At 52.0% G+C, this 21,499-nt stretch overlaps 2 protein-coding genes across 5 annotated transcripts; one reads left to right on the top strand and one right to left on the bottom strand.

Moving 5' to 3' along the window:
- Positions 1-3,677: 3,677 nt before the first annotated feature.
- Positions 3,678-5,325, top strand: sox11b (SRY-box transcription factor 11b). Its single transcript, XM_037450059.2, has one exon. The coding sequence runs from the start codon at positions 3,825-3,827 to the stop codon at positions 4,812-4,814; it is 990 nt and encodes a 329-aa protein (XP_037305956.2). The 5' UTR covers positions 3,678-3,824; the 3' UTR covers positions 4,815-5,325.
- Positions 5,326-6,738: 1,413 nt separating this feature from the next.
- On the bottom strand, positions 6,739-21,448 carry kidins220b (kinase D-interacting substrate 220b). Of its 4 annotated transcripts, none has more exons than XM_037450004.2 (28): positions 21,236-21,448; positions 20,025-20,180; positions 19,835-19,933; positions 19,575-19,673; positions 19,280-19,378; positions 18,818-18,919; positions 18,629-18,727; positions 18,312-18,509; positions 18,132-18,230; positions 17,756-17,854; positions 17,299-17,397; positions 17,054-17,231; positions 16,804-16,968; positions 14,982-15,161; positions 14,304-14,469; positions 14,077-14,228; positions 12,958-13,247; positions 12,693-12,833; positions 12,210-12,450; positions 11,975-12,063; positions 11,258-11,565; positions 11,003-11,181; positions 10,546-10,784; positions 10,237-10,353; positions 9,403-9,540; positions 9,226-9,324; positions 8,901-9,122; positions 6,739-8,723 (listed from the first exon to the last, which is right to left on the bottom strand). In XM_037450004.2, the coding sequence occupies exons 2-28, from the start codon at positions 20,154-20,156 to the stop codon at positions 7,569-7,571; spliced, it is 5,184 nt and encodes a 1,727-aa protein (XP_037305901.2). In that variant the 5' UTR covers positions 20,157-20,180; positions 21,236-21,448; the 3' UTR covers positions 6,739-7,568. The 4 variants fall into 4 exon arrangements, with proteins under 4 accessions (XP_037305901.2, XP_037305902.2, XP_062415827.1 ...); XM_037450005.2 differs by having other exon boundaries at positions 18,818-18,916; XM_062559843.1 differs by lacking the exon at positions 10,237-10,353 and having other exon boundaries at positions 18,818-18,916.
- Positions 21,449-21,499: the final 51 nt, after the last annotated feature.

Genomic DNA, 21,499 nt, shown 5'->3' with positions numbered 1-21,499 from the left:
CATGCAAGCTGCAGCTGATAACATCTGAGCTGCTTCCCTGCTGCTCTGCACATGAATGCATCACACACACACACACACACACACACTCACAGGGTTTATCTCACCTTCTTGTAAACGCACATATCCTCTTCTATTTAGTTTATTTTTTGTGCTAGGAACAATAATACATCTTCACGTGTTCCCTGACAGATGTTCATCTTCTTCATGTGTTCCCTGTCAGATGTGTTCATCTTGTTCACGTGTTCCCTGACAGATGTTCACCTTCTTCACGTGTTCCCTGTCAGATGTGTTCATCTTGTTCACGTGTTCCCTGACAGATGTGTTCATCTTGTTCACGTGTTCCCTGACAGATGTTCATCTTCTTCACGTGTTCCCTGACAGATGTGTTCATCTTCTTCATGTGTTCCCTGACAGATGTGTTCATCTTCTTCATGTGTTCCCTGACAGATGTGTTCATTTTCTTCACGTGTTCCCTGACAGATGTTCATCTTCTTCACGTGTTCCCTGACAGATGTGTTCATCTTCTTCATGTGTTCCCTGACAGATGTGTTCATCTTCTTCACGTGTTCCCTGACAGATGTGTTCATCTTCTTCACATGTTCCCTGACAGATGTGTTCATCTTCTTCATGTGTTCCCTGACAGATGTGTTCATCTTCTTCACGTGTTCCCTGACAGATGTGTTCATCTTCTTCACGTGTTCCCTGACAGATGTGTTCATCTTCTTCACGTGTTCCCTGACAGATGTGTTCATCTTCTTCACATGTTCCCTGACAGATGTGTTCATCTTCTTCACGTGTTCCCTGACAGATGTGTTCATCTTGTTCACGTGTTCCCTGACAGATGTTCATCTTCTTCACGTGTTACCTGACAGATGTGTTCATCTTGTTCACGTGTTCCCTGTCAGATGTGTTCATCTTCTTCACGTGTTCCCTGACAGATGTGTTCATCTTCTTCACGTGTTCCCTGACAGATGTTCATCTTCTTCACGTGTTCCCTGACAGATGTGTTCATCTTGTTCACGTGTTCCCTGACAGATGTTCATCTTCTTCACGTGTTCCCTGACAGATGTGTTCATCTTCTTCATGTGTTCCCTGACAGATGTTCATCTTCTTCACGTGTTCCCTGACAGATGTGTTCATCTTCTTCATGTGATCCCTGACAGATGTGTTCATTTTCTTCATGTGTTCACTACACCAGGGGTCTTCAACGTTTTCCAGGGGTCTTCAACGTTTTCAGGGCAAGGTTCCCCTCTTCTACGGAGTTTGGTCCGCCATCTTTTTTTTGAGCTTGGCGCTCTTTAGACGTGAGCACAAAGGCGATCTGATTGGCTGAGCGCTGTCGTATTTGCATGAAAGATGGAAGGTGCTGTGAGTGAACTGGTGCCCAGTGAGAGAGCTTCTGTAGCTGAATGTGTGCCTCTGCTCCAATTTATCCGTTCAGTTCCGTTTAAAGACAATAAATACCATTCTGATAATGAAGACATTATACCCATAAATTTGTGGGAAAAACTGGTTGACACAATTAACTGAAGCAGAGATCAGCTGTTGGCCGTGGTCACAATGAGGCCTTCATGGGTTTTGTTGTTTCTAAATCACCACCAAAAGATGATTTCTGTATCTCCACACCTTCTTCAAATGAAAGAATCAGCAAACGTTATCATCTGGTAACACAAGAACAAGACTGAACGTCTTCTGGCTCTGGAGTAGTTACTGAATTAGAACTTTAAATGGCACCCCGCTGCAGTAAAAGCTCATTAGCATGCTTGTTTGAGGAGGGTTTAGGTGTTTACAAGAAGCTCTTCGCAGATGCAAATCCATCCGACCCTCAAACACGCCTCGGCTCCTTACACATGTTAAAAGGATAGGCGGGGTCGGGGGGTCGGGGGGGTCAGGAGGCGCTCTGGGATTTCTATGCTGTGAAGAAAAGAACAAGGTAACTGATACTGAGAGCAAAAACATGGTAAAATAATCTTTCTGTTATGAAATACTGTCATCAATGAACGTGAAGTGGACAACATACTTTAATAGAACACATTCAGCATTTTTAAGGATAATATGGTGTAACATCTTGCAATAACAATTGTAAGTATAAAAAAAATGTTTACAGGTTCTTTTAAATCTGCATGTTGAGCCTAAACTTTTAAAAAGTCATCCCTTTCAGATTGAGATAATGAGGATTTACTACGAAGTTTCCAGTGGAAACGAGTCAAATCTGCTCAGGTCGAAGAGTAGAAGATGTCACTTGAAGGTTTTTAGCTCGAGGATATTTCAACTAAAAACTGTCATCACCCAGCAAAAGGTTTTTGAATCTTTATCACACTTTATCGGTATAAAGCACAATAAGCGAGGTCTCTGATGTTGGTTGATTATATTTCTCTTCCATTGGCGACTCAGCAGCAGCAGTTCAACCTTTGACCCCTGACAGCTCCGAGAACAACAGCCACATTCCTGAGTAACGGCTCAGCTCATCTATGTGAATGGGTGGTAGCACACACACACGCACACACACACACACACACACACACACACGGCCTAATCAATAGTCAGTTTGTTTTCACACGTAGAAATATCTTTTTACAGCTAGAGGAGTTTTGTTTGTTGAGGTGAATGTTGGGACTACTTCTTGTTATATCCATTCACCTCCTCGCCCAAAGTCAACGTTGACCGGCCAATGAAAAACAATTTTATTAATCACACAACAGAGGCTGAAGTGAATCATCGGCTGGTCAAAAATATGACTGTCTGAAATGTCTGTTCCCACTTTTCCTCTATAGAAAATGTCATGGGGTCAAGGAAAGGTGGTTAAGAGAGTTCATGAGCAGTTAGGAAAGGACAGGAACCAAGATGGCCGCCTTCGTGGGAACTTTCACTGGGAGGAAGAAACCACGTGTTGATGCAGCCAGTCCTTAAAATGTAACGTGTGTATGGATATATTCTCCTGTTCAGAGACACAAACGCATCACGCAAACTAGACTTAAGCATGAAATAATTATTGATGATGTGTAAAATAGAGTATCATCCATATCAGGACCTGGAAAACTTATTGATCACTTGCTGATGTACAGAACTCCTGGAACCTGGCAGATGGCCCCTGAACCCTTTCCAAGTCACCTTGAGGACTCAATGACTATTTAATCCTTTAAAAAACTGCAGGAGTTCTTTGGATCCCTGAAAAATGAAAATTCCCACAGATTCCAGGAAGCATCCAGAAATTCCCTTTTTGTTGTTGCAAAAACTGAGGTTTATTTCTGTTTTATTTCTTCTTTTCATGGTGTTAAATGTAAAGAGAATATCACCCAATTTAATATTTTGTGACCACACAGAAAAGGGAAGCTGAACTGTGTTTACTTCGATCCAGACTAGCAATCGATCCGCTGATTCAAAGCCGATTATCACCGATAGAAACACGTTAACTTTGGATCCGTCGGCTCGGAGAACGAAGCTATTGAACTCGAATTGAAGCGAGTGGTGGGAGGGCACATGGGGCGGGAAGGGAAGCTGTGATTGGCTGAGACCGCTGTGAAGGCAGGAAGGCATATTTTTTTTGGAGAAGAAGAGCGCTGATTGGCCGGAAGTGACTTGTGAAGGCGGGAAGTTTCCTGGCGAAAAAGATCGCTGATTGGTCGACAGTGCCAAGGAGGCGGGGGTACCCTGGAGAAGAAGAGCGCTGATTGGCTGAGAGGGAGACGGCACGCACATGCTCAGCCGGTTAAGAAGACGCCGGTTCGGTCGTTTCGAACAGAGCAGCGATGCCGTCGGTGTAACGGCTCGTAGACACAACCGGCGGAAGTAAAGCGGACAGAGAGAACCGTGTGCTCCGCACCATGGTTCTGCAGAACCAGCATGGCGGGACCGGCGAGCCGCCGCTCACGGTCTCAGCCCGCCGCCCGGAGCCGCAGAAACCGGACGGGTGCAAGACGGCGTCCGGTCACATCAAGCGGCCCATGAACGCCTTCATGGTTTGGTCCAAGGGGGAGCGCCGGAAGATCATGGAGCAGGCGCCGGACATGCACAACGCCGAGATCTCCAAGCGGCTCGGGAAGCGCTGGAAGACGCTGAAGGACACCGAGAAGATCCCGTTCGTGCGGGAGGCGGAGCGGCTCCGGCTGCAGCACATGGCGGACTACCCGGACTACAAGTACCGGCCCAAGAAGAAGCCCAAGGCGGACGGCTGCGCGGCGCCTCCTCCCGGGAAGCCGTGCGTTCGCTCCCCGGAGAAGACGGTGGGCCGGAAGAGGGTCTCCAAGATGAAGGGGGCGGCGGTCCGAGCGAGCGGCACCGTCCCGGACCCCCGGTACCGGTACCTGTTGACCAGCAAGCTCGTCAAACGGGAGTTTACCGACGAGGAGGATGACGACGATGATGAAGACGACTCCGAGGAGGAGGACCAGCAGGGCGCAGCGGGACCGGAGAGAACCGAGCCCACCGGGCGGCTCTTCTACAGCTTCAAGGACATCACGCGGAGGAGCGCCGGGACACCGGCGTCCCTCTCGCCCGCGTCCTCGTCCCGCTCCTCCTCTTCGATCTGCGGAGGAGACGACGAGGAGGAGCGGGACGGGACCGACTTCACGCTGAGCCTGCTGGCCGGCCTGCACGCGTCCTCCTCGGAGCCGTGGAGCTCCGCCGCGTGCAGCCCGCCCCCCCCGGGGGCCGTGGGCCTGTCGCTGGTGGACACGGACCTGGACTCGAGCAGCAGCTCCGGGAGCCGCGGGTCGCACTTCGACTTCCCGGACTACTGCACGCAGGAGCTCAGCGAGATGATCGCGGGCAGCTGGCTGGAGGCGAGCTTCTCGGACCTGGTCTTCACCTTCTGATTCTTCTGCAAAGCTCAACCGAGTTCGTGGATTTAAGTTTCCGTGGCTAAGCCTTGAATGAACTGTACTGTCTGGATGGAGCCGGAACCACATCTTTTACGTGACTTTTTTGACTTAAGCCCCGCCCCCCGCAGGAGCCCTTTATTTTGATATTCACACAACCAAACATACCTCGTGTTTTTTAATACTATCAAGAAATGCAAATATTTTCAGGCATATTTTTGTACAAACTGTTTTTGTTTCAGGCACTTCTTCTCTGCCATGTTCGACCTGCGAGGGTTCGAATCCCTGCCTTGCGGTTTTAAAAAACGCGTGTGCAGAACCGGAAGTGGGTCTGGTGGTCCGGGTTGTAAATGTTGTAAGATAAAGTTTAGCCCTTTTGTGTACATATGTGTGAGTGAGCGCAAACTGGATGTTACATTTTTTATCACGTTTAAATGCACACGTTTTGTTCATTGTTTTGTGCAATATGCAAGAAAAATAAAGTTTTTCTTTTTTGTAGCAAGCAGAACCTGCGTTAACGTGTCTTCATGGTGACGTCACGGAGCCGGCTATCGATCCCCGTGGCTCCTTAAAGGGCCGCACCCCGCGTTTTGATCACAGTTCTTTATAAAGTGAGTTTAGCATCTGATGTAGTGACGCTGCTTCAGAAGGATGATCATAAAAAGCGTGTTGACATTTAAAATGTAGTAATCGATGTCCTTAAGGACGCGTTTGTCGCCTCTGCTGAGGCTCTGTCCCGCTCCGTCGGCTCCTCTGGACGCAGCCGACGTGGAGGACACATCCGCTCTGGCCTTTGCGGCCCAGCATATCCCAGCATGCAGTGCGGGCGCGTGCTCAGTCAGTGTGGAAGAGTTCACTTTTAAATGCAACATTAAGTAATAGAATTCAGTGGAATATCTTCCGATATGAATGTTATAATATAGAAATCCACATCAGAACAAACTGCTCCAACGTTAATTAAATGAAATAAGATTATCTTCTCTGTACTTTATACGTTTTTCATGTTTTAGACCAAAGTCTACGTCATGTTGCAATGACTTGTGGGTAATTCTCGTGGGAAAGGGTTGATAAAGGGGGGGCAGCACTGCAGTGCATGCTGGGACAAGTAAGCCCTGCTGAGGCGTGATGTGAAGTCTTGTGAGGTCAGGAGGTCACTGGGCCACCAATAGGAGCTGAGGAGGTCAGCAGGTTCTCACCTGCTGCTGCGTAGCAGACTGAAGAGTCCAAAGATGTCCTCCTCACGCCGACTCAGACCAGGCTGGCTGTGTGTCCCAGTCCGTCCGGTACCCCGTGTCCCCCCTGTCCTCTAACCCTTCATCAGCTGTGAACAAGCTTTTGTTAAGGAGGAGCAGAAGGAGAAGAAGAGGAGGAGCAGGAGGAAGGACTGATGATGGAGGAGATTGTATTCACTTGTTTCTCTGCAGGCTTCGGTCTCCAGCAGCACCATCTACAGTCTGTGTGTGATTCCTCCTGCATTAACTTCTCTGCACTCCCTGTTGAATCCAGAATAGAGTTGAAGGTACTTCTCCTCCTGCTGGTGAGGCACCGTCTTCTCTTAAAGAGCTTGTTACACCGTATTGCCCCACAAGGCACCTGTGCTCAGGTGAGTCTGGACTTGGTCTTCACTGCTGGAGGACGTCTCAGGACACACTGAGCTCCTCATTAATGCACATCACTCCTTCAGCTTCGTCCCCTCGCAGGTCTCCTCAGATCGTGGATCCATCTGGACCCGGATGCTGGACTTCTAACTCCACTGATACTACATTAATGCCTTCATTTTATAAAAAATACATTCATTTTGAATCTTTTTCTTCTTCACAAATATCTATAATTTATACAAGATATCATTTAAATTGACTTTTTAAGGACGCACCGAGGTATGAAGATAAAATGAACCTGGTTCAATAAAAGAGTCGAAGAATCAATGATCAATATCCAGATTTTATTAGTTGAAGATGAACAGATTAACAATGAGGATGAAGATGATGAAGATGATGAAGAGCACTGAGCAGACAAACAGATCTCAGGTCATTTATTTAACGACAGCTTTATGTTCAAGATCATTTCACTCGTTCACTCTGAATTTAATCGATCCTTTGATCCTTTGATCTGTTCTCTAAACATTCTGATCACAATAATCAACAAATATTTGATTCCATAAAATCTATTAATGGTCTTCCTTTTGATCCAAAGTCAATAACAACACAAATATAATTCCTATTTAGCTAAAATACTAGATTAGCTTTAGATTAACTTTAGCTTCTGCACCAGACGTCATCTGGATGGACAACAACAACAACAACAACAACGACCAGAACAACAACAACGACTACAACAACAACAATCACAACAACAACAACGACCACAACAACAACGACCACAACTACAAAAATCACAACAACAACAACAATCACAACAACAACAACGACCACAACCACGCGCGGAGCTTCTAGTAAACTTCCTGTTCTACTAACACTAATCTACCGATCCACCAGCAGACGCTCCTCCTGCTCCTCCTGCTCCTCCTGCTCCTTAAGGGTACCAATCCTCAGCTTACAGGTACAAATACTTGTTTTACAAGTACTAGAACTCAAGCTTACTAGTACTCGTCCTCGTTTTAAATGACGCTGGCCCAGATGACTCGTGGTATAACTTTGAGCCTTCTGATTGGTTCAGAGGGTGGGAGGCGCCTCCTGGTGGACCCTCAGTGCTCTCTGTTCACGATGAGGTCACGATGAGGTCACGGTGAGGTCACAGGATGCTCTCCCGCTCCTCTCCGAAGGTGACGGTGTCGGAGGACACGGTGCAGACCTCCGGGGGGTCTCCTGGCTTCAGACCCCTCTTCAGGTGGACCACGCGTACGTTCTCGTTGTTGGGACCCGGCCGGGTGGAGGAGGAGCAGGAGGAGCTCGGGGAGAGGATGACGTCGCTGGTGGAGGAGGCGGTGTTGGAGGAGGTGAAGGCCTCTGCGGGGGGGCGGGGCCGGTTCCCTTGCTGGGCGTTGGTGTTGTTGTTGAGGGTCACTGTGCTGGGCGTGCGGTTTAGGTTGAAGGACCTGGAGGAGGTCCAGGTCTCCTCGGGGCTGCTGGCCAGCAGGCTGCACTGGTCCTCGGAGCAGATGGACATGCGGGCCACCGCCGGATCCTGCAGGCCACTGAGGCTGCTGGGAAGTCCCCGCTTCCTGGCCACGCCCTCCTCGTCCAGCTCGATGAGGTTGGCCCTCTCCAGCTGCGACAGCTCCGCCTCCTCGTCCTGCAGCGAGTGGTTGGGCGAGCTCTCGTTGGACCGCACGCCGGAGTCCGACGAGTCCTTCTTGTCCAGCGTGGCGTCCGACAGGTAGTCCTTCCCCTTCAGCGCCAGCGAGCCGCCGCCGGGGGGGGGCTTGGGCCCCGCCTTCTTCCCGTCTTTCAGCAGCGGGGCGTTGTCGGACTCCTCCGACTCCTCGTCGTCGCTGGTGAGCTTCTGGTAGCGCAGCGCGCCGACCTTCAGCTTCAGGTCAGCGGAGCCCTGGAACAGGCCCCCCCTCTCGGCCGAGGCCTTGCGGGTCAGCGGGTTCCTGGAGGGCCCGTGGTCGCCCTTCTCGTCCTCCTCGGTGATGGGGTCCAGGGCGTCGCACCCCTGGAACTCGGCGGCGTCCGCGGGCGCCTTGCCGGCGCTCCTCTTGCTGAAGGACTTGCGTCCATCCGGCTCGCCGCCCTCGGCCGACGAGGTCATGAACTGACCCGGCTGCGGTTGGACGGGCCTCTCTCCGCCGGCGCCGCCCATCTCCACCTGGGCCATCTGGGCGATGTACTCCTGGTAGGCGCTGCGGTACTCGTCCTGCTGGCGGTCCGTCAGGCGGGAGATGTCGTTGGAGGACTCCTGCGAGTTCAGGCTGCTCATGCTGGCGGTGCGGTGAGCGCCGCCCTGAGGACACCACAGAAGAAGAAGACTAGATATTTATTCTAAAACACAAAGAGATTTAATCAAACCAATCAAATAAAACAAACACATACAATCAAAAAATCAATTGAGAAATGAGGAAGAAAATACAAAAGTGTATGAAAGAAAAAGCAGATGTTAAGATTGTAAGCAGATGTTCACCATCCACTGCGTGCTGCCCGGCCGCGGCGCCTCGTCCAGTCCCACCGTGCTCAGCTCCTCAAAGCTCAGGTTGAAGCTGTACATGGGGGACGCGTCCGTGCCGGCGAGGGGCGGAGCCGCCGCTCGCCGCCCCGCCTCCGCAGGACCGCCCACCACGCTGCCTTGCTCACTGGCTGCATCCTCGTGCAGCACCTGGCGCTCCATGTGGCGCATGTCAAGAACCTGCAGGAGACGATAGCGTCACATGATGTCCACGAGCTAACAGCGAGCTAACAGCGAGCTAACAGCTAGCTAACAGCGAGCTAACAGCTAGCCGCTGGCTCACCGTGGCTCTGAAGAGCTGCCAGTCTCCAAAGTTCATGCTCATCTCCTTCTTCAGCTCATCGATGTTGCACTGCGTCAACACTCGTCCGTTGACGTTGGCCTGGAAACCAGAGATAGCGTTTCAGTGTCACGTGACCTTCCTCGCCCTGGACAAGCAGGCGGCAGAGGCCACACCCACCTTCCGGATGGTGGCGCTGTAGTGTCCCATCATGCTCTGGTCGATGCCGTCGATCTGCCGCACGCGCTCACACACGGCCTCCGTGGTCATGGAGCTGAGGAGCACGACCGGCGCCGCGGACGCCACCGAGGACGGGCCCTGTCCACGGAGACACGGCAGTTTGACGGGAAGGACCACTTCAATGAGGACATTTGTCAGTTTATCTAAAGAGGTAAGACAGCTTAATATGGGTATTTAATAAGAATGAGTCTGTTTTATCAAAGGGACGTTTTGTTTTGGTGCAAATAACTAAATTACTGAGTCTACAGGCTAGTCAAGGCAAGGTGCATGCTGGGAGTTGTAGTGGGCTGAGGGAGTTAGTCTGATCAGGCAGAGGGAAGGAGGGAAGGAGTTAGAGTTCAATACCTGCTTCCTTCTCAAAGATGAAACCTTAGACTGCAGACAGACAGACAGACGAGTGAGGAATGAAACGCTTGGAAAAACAAAGATGGCCGACAGAAAAAGTGGAAAAAGGACTCCGACTGATTCACTCTGAGAAGAAGAGACGTGTTTCTACGCCACGAACCACAGAAGAAGAACAGCAGTGGGACGGTTTTGAAGCAACAGGAAATGAATCATGCATGATCATCAAAATAATAATAATAATAATGAAAAGAAAGATCTTGTTTTCACATATTTCAGTAAAAAGCTGGTTCAAATCTTTTATTCAGGACTTTAGTAAATAAAGTAAATAATTCTCAGATCCACAAACTAAAAAGATGTTATTTATTTAATTGTGTGTTATTTTAAATTGAATTGATCTCCTTTATTAACCTCCGTTCTGAAGGTACTCACAGCGGTGACGTCCCGGCTGTAGGAGTGTGTGGGTGGAGGACGTGGGTGGAGGTGTGATGGGTAGGTGGAGGCCATGAGAGGGCGAGGCAGCTCGTAAAGGTGATGGGGGAAATATGGCTGAAGGGGGGGGGGGGGGGGCAGAAATCAAAATAACGTTGACAGAGAGGACTGGACATCAAACAATAAAAAGGAGGCAAATAAGAAGCAGAGCGTCTGATTGGTTGCTCCTCCCGACAGGAAGCTGTGACATCACAGCTCACCCAATGGGGCAAGGCGGCGTCAGCGGGTGGGGGCGGAGTCTGGACTCACCCTGTTGTAGAAGGGGTGCTGCGGTCCGGCCAAGCCGCTGTAGTAGCTGCTGTGAGGCGCCGGGGAGGCCACGCCCCCTGCAGGGTGGAAGGGTCCAATGAAGGAGGCAGAGGGGGAGCACGCCGACGACACCTGGCTGTACATGGAGCAGGGCCGGGGGTGGGGAGGGGCCTCCTGCAGGGGCACGGGGGGGTACGGAACCCCGCCCATACTGACCTGTTCACGGGCAGCTCGAACATCTGGATCAGAGAGAGACGCAGCGCATCAGCAGCAGTAGTAGTACTTGTAGTACCAGCAGTGTCAGTACCTGTACCTGTTGTACCAGTAATAGCACCAGTACCTGTAGTACCTGTAGTACCTGTAGTAGCACCAGTACCTGTAGTACATGTAGTACCTGTAGTACCTGTAGTAGCACCAGTACCTGTAGTAGCTCTAGTAGCTGTAGTAGCACCAGTACCTGCTATGATCTCCCTCAGCTTGGGGTCCAGGTTCACGGTGCAGGGCAGGAAGGTGCGGATGTCCCTGGAGGTCAGGACGGGGGTCCGTGAGGACAAGAAGACCTCAAAGCCGCGAGTGTCTCCGTCGATCTCCAGCAGAGGCTCCACGTCCTTGGTGGTGGGGATGTTCTTAGACACTCTGAGGGGAGAAGAAGACACCCCTGGTTACTACTGATGGTGGCCCATCTGTGACGGCGTGGCGGGTGACCTCTGACCTCTCGTAGACGGTCTTGAGCGTGGCCAGGTCGGGGACGCCGTCGGTCTCCTCCAGGTACAGGATGAGCCAGGAGGTCCTGTAGGGCCACTGCTCCGTCAGGTTGATCCAGGAGGCCAGGCGGTCCCAGCTGAAGGCGATCTGATTGGCTCTCAGCAGGCGGCCCGTCACGGACACGATGTTCAGCAGCCTCCTCATGGTCTGAGGGCTGATGTCACTGAACCAGTCCTCCGTCACCATCAGCTTCGTCAGGTCAAAGGACATCTGACGGGTCACTGAGCGCTGGACCTGCCGCCGCCGGTAGGTGTCCTGGAGACACACGGGTCACGTGACCTCTGCCCGATGAGTATGTGCGACATAAGGTGTACACACACACACACACACAGACACACACACTCACACACACACTCACACACGCACTCACACACACACAGACACACACACTCACACACACACACACACACGCACGCACACACACACACACACACACTCACACACACACACACACACACACACACACACACACAGACACACACACTCACACACACACACACACACACACAGACACACACACTCACACACACACACACACACACACACTCACACACGCACTCACATGCACACACAGACACACACACTCACACACACACACAGACACACACTCACACACACACACACACTCACATGCACACACACACACACACACACACACACTCACCCGGCGGTTCAGTGTGGTTTTGCTTCCTGTCTTTGTTAATTCTCCCAAACTGTGCTGAGACAGTTTTCTGTCCAACTCCTCATGCCACCCTGCAGGGGGGGCAGAGGGGGGGGGGCAGAGGGGGGGGATGTTATATTTGTGTCTACAGTCATCATTCAGGTTGAAACACAACTCACTAAGTGACCCCCACCCCCGTCCTCGCCCCCAAGCCGCCTGTGTGTGTCGCCGTGGTTACCGTCTGCGGCGCCCGCCTCCCCGTTGGCGGGCGCGGCGGCGGCGCACATCTTGCGGGCGCTGGACAGGCCTCGGCTGTTGAGGAAGACGGGCAGGTGCACGATGTTCCTCATGTAGTCGTGGCCGTTGATGTTGGAGTCCCTCAGCACCGAGTTGAGGTTCTGGTTGATGGCCTTGATGATGATGTGAGGGTCACTGGCAAAGATGGAGATGAACGGGCCTTTGGAGAACAGCACCCGCACCTGCAGAACCAAAGGCAGGGCCCATCACACCTCCAGGAAGTAGTCACACCCACACACACTCTGCTCGGGTGGCTACTATGAACGTGAGAACATCTGGGTAGGTAGAGGAAGATGTAAAGGAGGAGGAGGAGGAGGAGGAAGAAGAGCAGGAAGAGGAAGAGGAGGGACAGGAAGAAGAGCAGGAAGAGGTAGAGGAAGATAAGGAAGCGGAAGAGGAGCAGGACGAGGAGGTGGCGTCTCACCGTGTCCAGCATCTGGAGGACTTTGTCCTGCTCGCAGGAGTCCAGCCCATCGATGACGACGGCGAGGCGCGTCTGATGCTGCGTGAAGCTGTCGATGGTCTTCGCCATCCTCGCCATCAGCTCCACCTCGGTCTTCAGCACCTGTTTACATTCAGGTGTGATGGTGTGAAGCACAGAAGCAGCGAAGGACCCTCAAAGGACAAATCATCATCTAGCAACCTTTCCTCAGACTGAATGGGAGCTTGATTTGTTGTTGAAGGCCCACCTTCATGAAGCCCTCGCTCTTCAGCTTGTGCATCCTGTTGGCGGCGCCGTGGAGCCGCTTCCTCTGCGAGTTGAGCACCGAGTCGCCGACCCTCCACCAGGTGCGGCAGTTGAGCAGCAGCGCCAGGCCCACCACGCCGCCCACCGCCACCAGCACGCCGTTCAGCACGCCGCTCTGCCCGTCCACCTTGAACAGGGCCAGCAGCGCCAGGCCGCTCAGCAGGCAGCACAGGACCAGGGAGAAGACCAGGAAGGAGGGGACGCAGCACGTCCTCTTCCACTTCCTGTTTCCTGAGACCGCCACAGAAGAAGAGGAGGTATCAGAGTCACGGATGGTGTGTCTCACCCCATCTGTCTCTCTGTGTCTCACCCTGTCTGTCTCTCTCACCCCATCTGTCTCTCTGTGTCTCACCCTGTCTGTCTCTCTCACCCCATCTGTCTCTCTGTGTCTCACCCTGTCTGTCTCTCTCACCCCATCTGTCTCTCTGTGTCTCACCCTGTCTGTCTCTCTCACTCTGTCTGTCTCTCGGTGTCTCACCCTCTCTGTCTGTCTCTCTCACCCTGTCTGTCTCTCTGTGTCTCACCCTGTCTGTCTGTCTCTCTCACCCTGTCTGTCTCTCTGTGTCTCACCCTGTCTGTCTCTCTCACTGTCTGTCTCTCGGTGTCTCACCCTCTCTGTCTGTCTCTCTCACCCTGTCTGTCTCTCTGTGTCTCACCCTCTCTGTCTGTCTCTCTCACCCTGTCTGTCTCTCTGTGTCTCACCCTGTCTGTCTGTCTCACCCTGTCTGTCTCTCTGTGTCTCACCCTGTCTGTCTCTCGGTGTCTCACCCTCTCTGTCTGTCTCTCTCACCCTGTCTGTCTCTCCCACCCTGTCTGTCTCTCCGTGTCTCACCCTGTCTGTCTCTCTCACTCTGTCTGTCTCTCTGTGTCTCACCCTGTCTGTCTCTCTCACTCTGTCTGTCTCTCGGTGTCTCACCCTGTCTGTCTGTCTCACCCTGTCTGTCTCTCTCACTCTGCCTGACTCTCTGTGTCTCACCCTGTCTGTCTCTCTCACCCTGTCTGTCTCTCTGTGTCTCACCCTGTCTGTCTCTCTCACTCTGTCTGTCTCTCGGTGTCTCACCCTGCGTCTCCTCCGTCTTGAACACCCTGAAGAGACGGGTCGCCATGAAGCCGAACTCTCTCTCGCAGGCATCGGACAGCGTGGCGATCATCTCGGCCATCGAGGTCTCTCCTCCGACGCTGGACAGCCGGTTGTAGTCAGTGAACAGGAACCTGGGGGAGGAGGCCGTGAGCTCAGCGTGACATCACTTCCTGCCGTGAGGCGGGTGGGACAGGTGAGCGTTGTACCTGACGGGCAGAGCCCTGGTGCTCTGCTCGGGGAGCTCTGGTGGATTGACGAACATCAGCTGGAGGAGCAGCTCCAGGTAGCCGATTTGACGGGCCAGGCGGCTGCTGAGAAGCCACGCCCAGCTCCATCCGTCCCCCTCGCGCCGCCCGCCAAAGTACACCACCACTGGGAGACAACGCCATTACTTCTCTACCACTGCATTAAATAGCATTAGTTAGAACAGGTCGATGGAATCCAGCGTTCTGATTGGTTGAGATATTGAGCCCTAATGTACAGAAGCCCCATTGATCGATATCACTGCACAACGTAACACGTTAGATCCGTGCCACCGTTTTAGCTTTCAGCTCGATCCCACAGATGATGGTTTAGAGGCAACGTGAGTTTTCAAAGGGGACATTAAGGTGGACGTCATGATGTGAACCAATGAGGTGGTGAGGGACACGATGCTGTTTACATGCACGTAGGGACTATTTGTCTCTACACTGATGACATGTGACGCACATCGATTTTGTGCTGAAAGGCAGCTATTTATTATTTCTAATGTCGCTGGTAAGGTGTTATAAAAGCAATAAGGTACTTGAGGCACGACTTTATCGTCAATAATGAACTGAACATCATGGCCTCTGGTACCTTGTTGCCGAGGTGACGTGTGGAGCAGCAGGAGGCAGCAGACTCACCAAAGAAGGCGTAGATCAGCGCCAGCAGGCTGAGGCTCACGGCCACGGACAGCTTGGGGTCCACAGCGAAGCCGATCACCACGGCAACGCAGCCACAGAGGAGCAGAGACAGCAGCACCACCAGCCAGGAGAACCGGAAGGAGGGCTCCACCTGCTGCCCTGCGAAGGTCTTCATCTCATCTGGGGAGGGGGGGGAGGTTTAATTTCTTCAGGCCGGTGATCCGAGTTTAAGAGGATTCACTCTAATATGTAAATGTTATTTTTATGATGTATGTTTATTTAGGTGACGTTGGAAAGCGATGTTGTGATTTTAAATAGACTTAAACTGCTCTTATTGGCGAGAAAGGACCACGGCGTCCAGCGTTAACGTGACTGAAGTTGATACGTCAGGGTGAACATACAAAAGAAAAAGAAAAGGGTGGGGTTTTAACGAGGAGAGTCGGTTGAGCCGGATTTATGGGAATACCGGAGGAGGCGTGTTGGAGGCGTGTTGAGGCATGTTGCAGGCGTGTTGCAGGTGTGTTGGAGGCGTGTTGGAGGCGTGTTGGAGGCGTGTTGAGGCATGTTGCAGGCGTGTTGGAGGCGTGCTGCAGGTGTGTTGGAGGCGTGTTGCAGGCGTGTTGCAGGCGTGTTGGAGGCGTGTTGCAGGCGTGTTGGAGGCGTGTTGCAGGCGTGTTGGAGGCGTGTTGCAGGTGTGTTGGAGGCGTGTTGCAGGCGTGTTGGAGGCGTGTTGCAGGCGTGTTGGAGGCGTGTTGGAGGCGTGTTGCAGGTGTGTTGGAGGCGTGTTGCAGGTGTGTTGCAGGTGTGTTGGAGGCGTGTTGCAGGTGTGTTGGAGGCGTGTTGCAGGCGTGTTGGAGGCGTGTTGCAGGCGTGTTGGAGGCGTGTTGCAGGCGTGTTGGAGGCGTGTTGGAGGCGTGTTGCAGGTGTGTTGGAGGCGTGTTGCAGGTGTGTTGGAGGCGTGTTGCAGGCGTGTTGGAGGCGTGTTGCAGGTGTGTTGGAGGCGTGTTGCAGGCGTGTTGGAGGCGTGTTGGAGGCGTGTTGCAGGCGTGTTGGAGGCGTGTTGCAGGTGTGTTGGAGGCGTGTTGCAGGCGTGTTGGAGGCGTGTTGCAGGCGTGTTGGAGGCGTGTTGCAGGCGTGTTGGAGGCGTGTTGGAGGCGTGTTGCAGGTGTGTTGGAGGCGTGTTGCAGGTGTGTTGGAGGCGTGTTGGAGGCGTGTTGCAGGTGTGTTGGAGGCGTGTTGCAGGCGTGTTGGAGGCGTGTTGCAGGTGTGTTGGAGGCGTGTTGCAGGCGTGTTGGAGGCGTGTTGGAGGCGTGTTGCAGGTGTGTTGGAGGCGTGTTGCAGGCGTGTTGGAGGCGTGTTGCAGGCGTGTTGCAGGCGTGTTGGGGGCGTGTTGGAGGCGTGTTGCAGGTGTGTTGGAGGCGTGTTGCAGGCGTGTTGCAGGTGTGTTGGAGGCGTGTTGCAGGCGTGTTGGAGGCGTGTTGGAGGCGTGTTGGAGGCGTGTTGCAGGTGTGTTGCAGGCGTGTTGGAGGCGTGTTGGAGGCGTGTTGCAGGCGTGTTGGAGGCGTGTTGGAGGCGTGGTCTTTCTCCCGAAACTATGCTAGTTAGCTTCAATTCATAATGTTAACAAGGGTTGCTAGGCAACGGGAGCAGCAGCGGTAAAGCTGATGACGCAAGCAGGAAGTCCCCCCGTAGGACAGACGTCCCACGTCAGAGGCTCGTTGGAGGACCCGGCCCACGTAGACCAGAAGGCCGGGTCCTCCAAGGATGCAGTCGAGGGAGTTGAGCCACAGCTACAGGGTGTGTCTCTGTGTGTGTGTCTCACCCTCCAGCTTCTTCAGCAGGAAGGACTTGCCGCTCCCCCACTGGGCGTACAGACCCACGCAGATGGGGGGCTGCATGGTGGGCTCGCTCAGGATGTCGGCCAGTGCAGAACTGTACAGGTCGTAGCCCAACATGTCCCCATCCGTCTCCGTGGGGGACAGGTGACCTGGAAGGGGGGGACAGGTAAGTGTTGTTTTATTTGATTTAGAGGTAGGAGGAGGAAGAAGAGGAAGAGGAGGAAGAGGGCGTACGGGCTCCAAAGATCTGCGTGAGGATGCTCTTCTGGTGGCTGCAGTCGATGTTGTACGGCGTCTCTCCGCCCTTGTTGGGTCGGTACAGCAGGCGGCCATCTTTGGGGTTGCGGAGGAGGAGCTCAGCCAGACGGCGACTCCGCCCACGGATGGCGATGTGGAGGGGCGTGTCTCCCCTCTGCAACGGGACAACAGCATGAAGACGTTCCATCGCTTTGACTGTGTTGAGTCTTTAAGGTTCTCACCTTGTCGACGGCCGACACCTTGGCTCCTTTGTCGAGGAGCAGCTCCACGACCTCGATGCTCCTCATCTTAGTGGCTTTGATCAGAGGAGTCTCTCCATCCTGAGGAGGGAGCAGGAGACACACCTCACAAACTGTGTGTGTGTGTGTCTCACCTTGGTGCAGGTCTGTGTGTGTGTGTGTGTGTGTGTGTGTGTGTGTGTCTCACCTTGGTGCAGGTCTCTGTGTGTGTGTGTGTGTCTCACCTTGGTGCAGGTCTGTGTGTGTGTGTGTGTGTGTGTGTCTCACCTTGGTGCAGGTCTGTGTGTGTGTGTGTGTGTGTGAGAGTCTCACCTTGGTGCAGGTCTCTGTGTGTGTGTGTGTGTGTCTCACCTTGGTGCAGGTCTCTGTGTGTGTGTGTGTGTGTGTCTCACCTTGGTGCAGGTCTCTGTGTGTGTGTGTGTGTGTGTGTGTGTCTCACCTTGGTGCAGGTCTCTGTGTCGGGGTTACACTGCAGGATGTCCCTCACCATGGTGGCGTTTCCCTTCTCTACAGCCCAGTAAAGAGCAGTTTTGTTCTCCTGGAAACACAATGGCAGCCCTTTTGTTAGTGTACTAGTACACTGTATTAGTACACTAACAGAATACTACAGTACCTGCTATTACTATCAATAATAGGTATTAGACAGGGATATTGTTCATTCTGAAGGTGTACCATTATTATTACTATTTAATACTGTCTATTATTACTATTATTATTACTAGTAATATTATTAGTATTACTAGTATGCTTATTATAATTAGTCTTATCATTATTATTATATTTGCGTTAGTATTGTTATTCTGATGATGCCTCACCTGTCCTCTGATGTCGATGTCGGCGTATTTGTGCAGCAGAGCTCTGACAATCTCCACGTGGCCCCCCCTCACTGCTCCAATCAGCACCGTGTCCCCACTCTGTAGCACACACACACACACATCATCAGCTGTTCTCAGCGCCCCCTGCTGTCGTCATGGTGACGCTGCGCGGCGGCTCACCCGGTCGGGGATGTTGACGTAGGTGCCGGCGTCCAGCAGGTCCTGGACGATCTCGGTGTAGCCCTCCTTGGCGGCGATCATCAGCGCCGTGTTCCCGTCTTTGTCCGTCATGTTGACGTTAGGGTTTCTCTTCAGCAGCTCCTTCACCACCTCAGTGTACCCCCCCCGCACCGCCACGATGAGGGCCGTCATCGAGTTCTATGGGAAGCATCAGCACTAATGTGTCTCTCACTACCATAGGGAGGGGCCGCCTCCGAGTGCCACAGTATTAGTAGCACTACTACAGTAGTAGTAGTAGTTTTAGTAGTAGTACTCACTGCCCCCTCTTGGTCCACGTCCGCTCCGTTCTCCAAGAGGTGCATCACACAGTCAAAGTGTCCTTTCCTTGAGGCCCAGATCAGAGGAGTGGTTCCATACTGTCACACACACACACACACACAGGTCGATGGATGATGCTCTATCATGTAGTAGTGTTGTTGTTGTTGTTGTTGTTGTTGTTGCTTCACCTTGTCTGAACAGTTGACTTTGGCTCCTTCACGCAGAAGAACTTTGACAATGTCAGCGTGTCCTCGACCCGCCGCCCAGATGATGGGATACACGCTGTACTGCTGTGAGACAGACAGGGGGACAGAAGACAGGGAGACAGACAGGGGGACAGACAGGGGGACAGACAGGGAGACAGGCAGAGTTAATGACTATGATGATTATCAGGTTGAGCCTTCTAAACTGAGAAAGGGGAAAGCAGGATAAACATTAGTCTTTATATTTGACCTATGTAGCATCAAGCTAGTTAGCATGCTAGCTAGCTTGATCATGCTACAGTTACAGATGTCGCGTGTGCACACAGCAGCTGCAACCCCCCCCCATCATTGTTGTAAAACTAGGGAAAACACTGGGGCCTGCTGGAGCGTCCACTTTAATAGGAACATCTGCTGGGGTCAAAGGTCGTTCCGCTCTGTGTGGGTCACCTGTCCCGTAGTGTTGGGGTTGGCTCCGTTCTCCAGCAGCAGCTCGCTGACCTCCACGCGACCTTTGTAAGCCGCCCAGGTGAGAGCCGTCCAGCCGCCCTGAAAGCGAAGCACGACACGTCTGCCTTTACTCCCATTAGCATGCACATGTGTACATACATGTACATGTGTACATACATGTATTCCACACACCCATGTAGGCGTTTCCTTTATGATCAGAGTAAATCAATCAAAGCCCCACAGTGTGAGGATGGCTGTGGTTGACTACATGTCCCATGATGCTTGGCGGTCTCACCATGTCTCTGTGCTCAATGTAGGCGCTGTTCTCCAGCAGCTCCTTCACCACCTCCACGTGACCTTCTTTAGCTGCAGAGATTAGAGCCGACCAGCAGTCCTGGTACACACACACACACACACACACACACAGAGGGTTACCACGGAAACAAGCTCGTCTCCTAGCAACCGCAGCAGAGCATTCTAACAACTGAAAACCAGAGAGGTGAGAGACACGATGGCGCACACAGCGGTAGGAGGAGGTGCGTTGGATTCACTCACCACGTCGTCCAGGTTGACGTTGGCTCCTCTCCTGAGGAGCTCCTGGACGATCTCCAGGCTGCCCTGCTCCGCCGCCACCATCAGAGGCGTCTGGCCGTTCTGTGGGAAAGTGAACGCAGTGTTCAGCCACGCGTGGTACTGTCCACCAGGCCTCTGAGCCGGGGACTACTTGTGGCGGAGGAATACGTACGTCGCTGCGTCCGTCCACCTCCTTGAAGCGGTCCAGGTGAGCCTTGAGAGCGCTCAGGTTCTCCTCCTCCACGTAGCTGAACAGGTTCTGGATGGCCAGAGTGGTCATCTTGATGGAGGTAGTGGTATCCATGTCTGTGTGTGTCACTGCTGCACCCTGCACACACACACACACACACACACACACACACACACACACACACACACCGTAGTGAGCTCAGAGGTCGCCGCCCTGTACTGACCCCGGGTCAGTGTGGTCCTATAGTGTGCATAAGATTATCTCTTCCTCAACAGCACCAAACACTGCCCTTCAAAGAGCTGGCTCCAGCGTCGCCATGGAAACAGCCTCCACAGACTGAGGTGGAGGAGTTCTTTGAGTCGTCTACTCGTCTTCTTAACGGGATACACCTTTCAATATAATATTAATATATTTGTATATATATATATATATATATATTTGGGTATTCATCTTCATGTAGTATTTAAATATAAACTTGAACTATAAGTATTTAAATTGCAATATATAGTAAAGTAAATATTTAAATGCAGAATGAAGAAAAAAATTGTAAATAAATATAATTATATATATTATTATATATTTACAGAAAAGGGTAAATAATTAAAGATGTTAATTAAAGCAAAAATATGCATTTATCCCGTTTATCATTGGTATATTAAATGTTTATATGTATTTTTTGTATGTTGATTGTTAACATTCCTGCTCTGATGATGGCAGCAGCTGATTATCTTTATTATTAGCTATTAATTAGAAAAGACTGCTGTAACATATAATAATAATTATATTAAATGTATAAATAATATATTTAAACACCTAATTAGATGTACACGTATCTCCATAGAAGGTCTCCTCGATGCTCTAATGGGGCAACGCCCCGTTTTACATAGAGATGACGTCATGGTTAATAACTAGTGATTGTAAACACTGGTGTGGTAATAACACAGCAGCACTGTACATGTTTTATTACTGTGTTATTACACTGCGCCAACATGAACAACCTTCAGACTATCAAACCGGAGACGAACCATAACCCGTTCAACCACAACGAGTCATATCATCACCTACTCATGTATCGATCAACAACAATCACGCATATCGGATATATAACCCGCTTCTTTTTCCTGATCGAACTGTCAATCAAACCCGGATCGATGACCGCGGGGGATGCTGACGGGCAAAACCACCGCGTTTACCTTAATGACAGAATCGGGATCGGCTCCAGGGGTCCGGCTTCGGGTCCAGTCGTGTTTCGGTACCGGTTGCTATGCGTGTTCCGGTGCGTTTCCTCGGCCTCTGTTCGGATGAAAGCTCGGTCCTATTCTCCATCCAGAACAACAGCAGCCATCTTGATCAGAACAACAACCAACCGCAGCCCGCCGCCGAGTCAAGCCCGCGAAAATAAGAGTGGCGCTTCCGCTAGCCGCTGTCAGAATAAAAGCACACGCAGCGACCACACC

The sequence above is a fragment of the Pungitius pungitius genome, chromosome 20 (assembly GCF_949316345.1).
Source record: "Pungitius pungitius chromosome 20, fPunPun2.1, whole genome shotgun sequence".
Classification (NCBI taxonomy): Eukaryota; Metazoa; Chordata; class Actinopteri; order Perciformes; family Gasterosteidae; genus Pungitius; species Pungitius pungitius.
The sequence above is the reverse complement of the archived record's forward strand: the minus strand, read 5'-3'. Positions and strand labels throughout refer to the sequence as shown.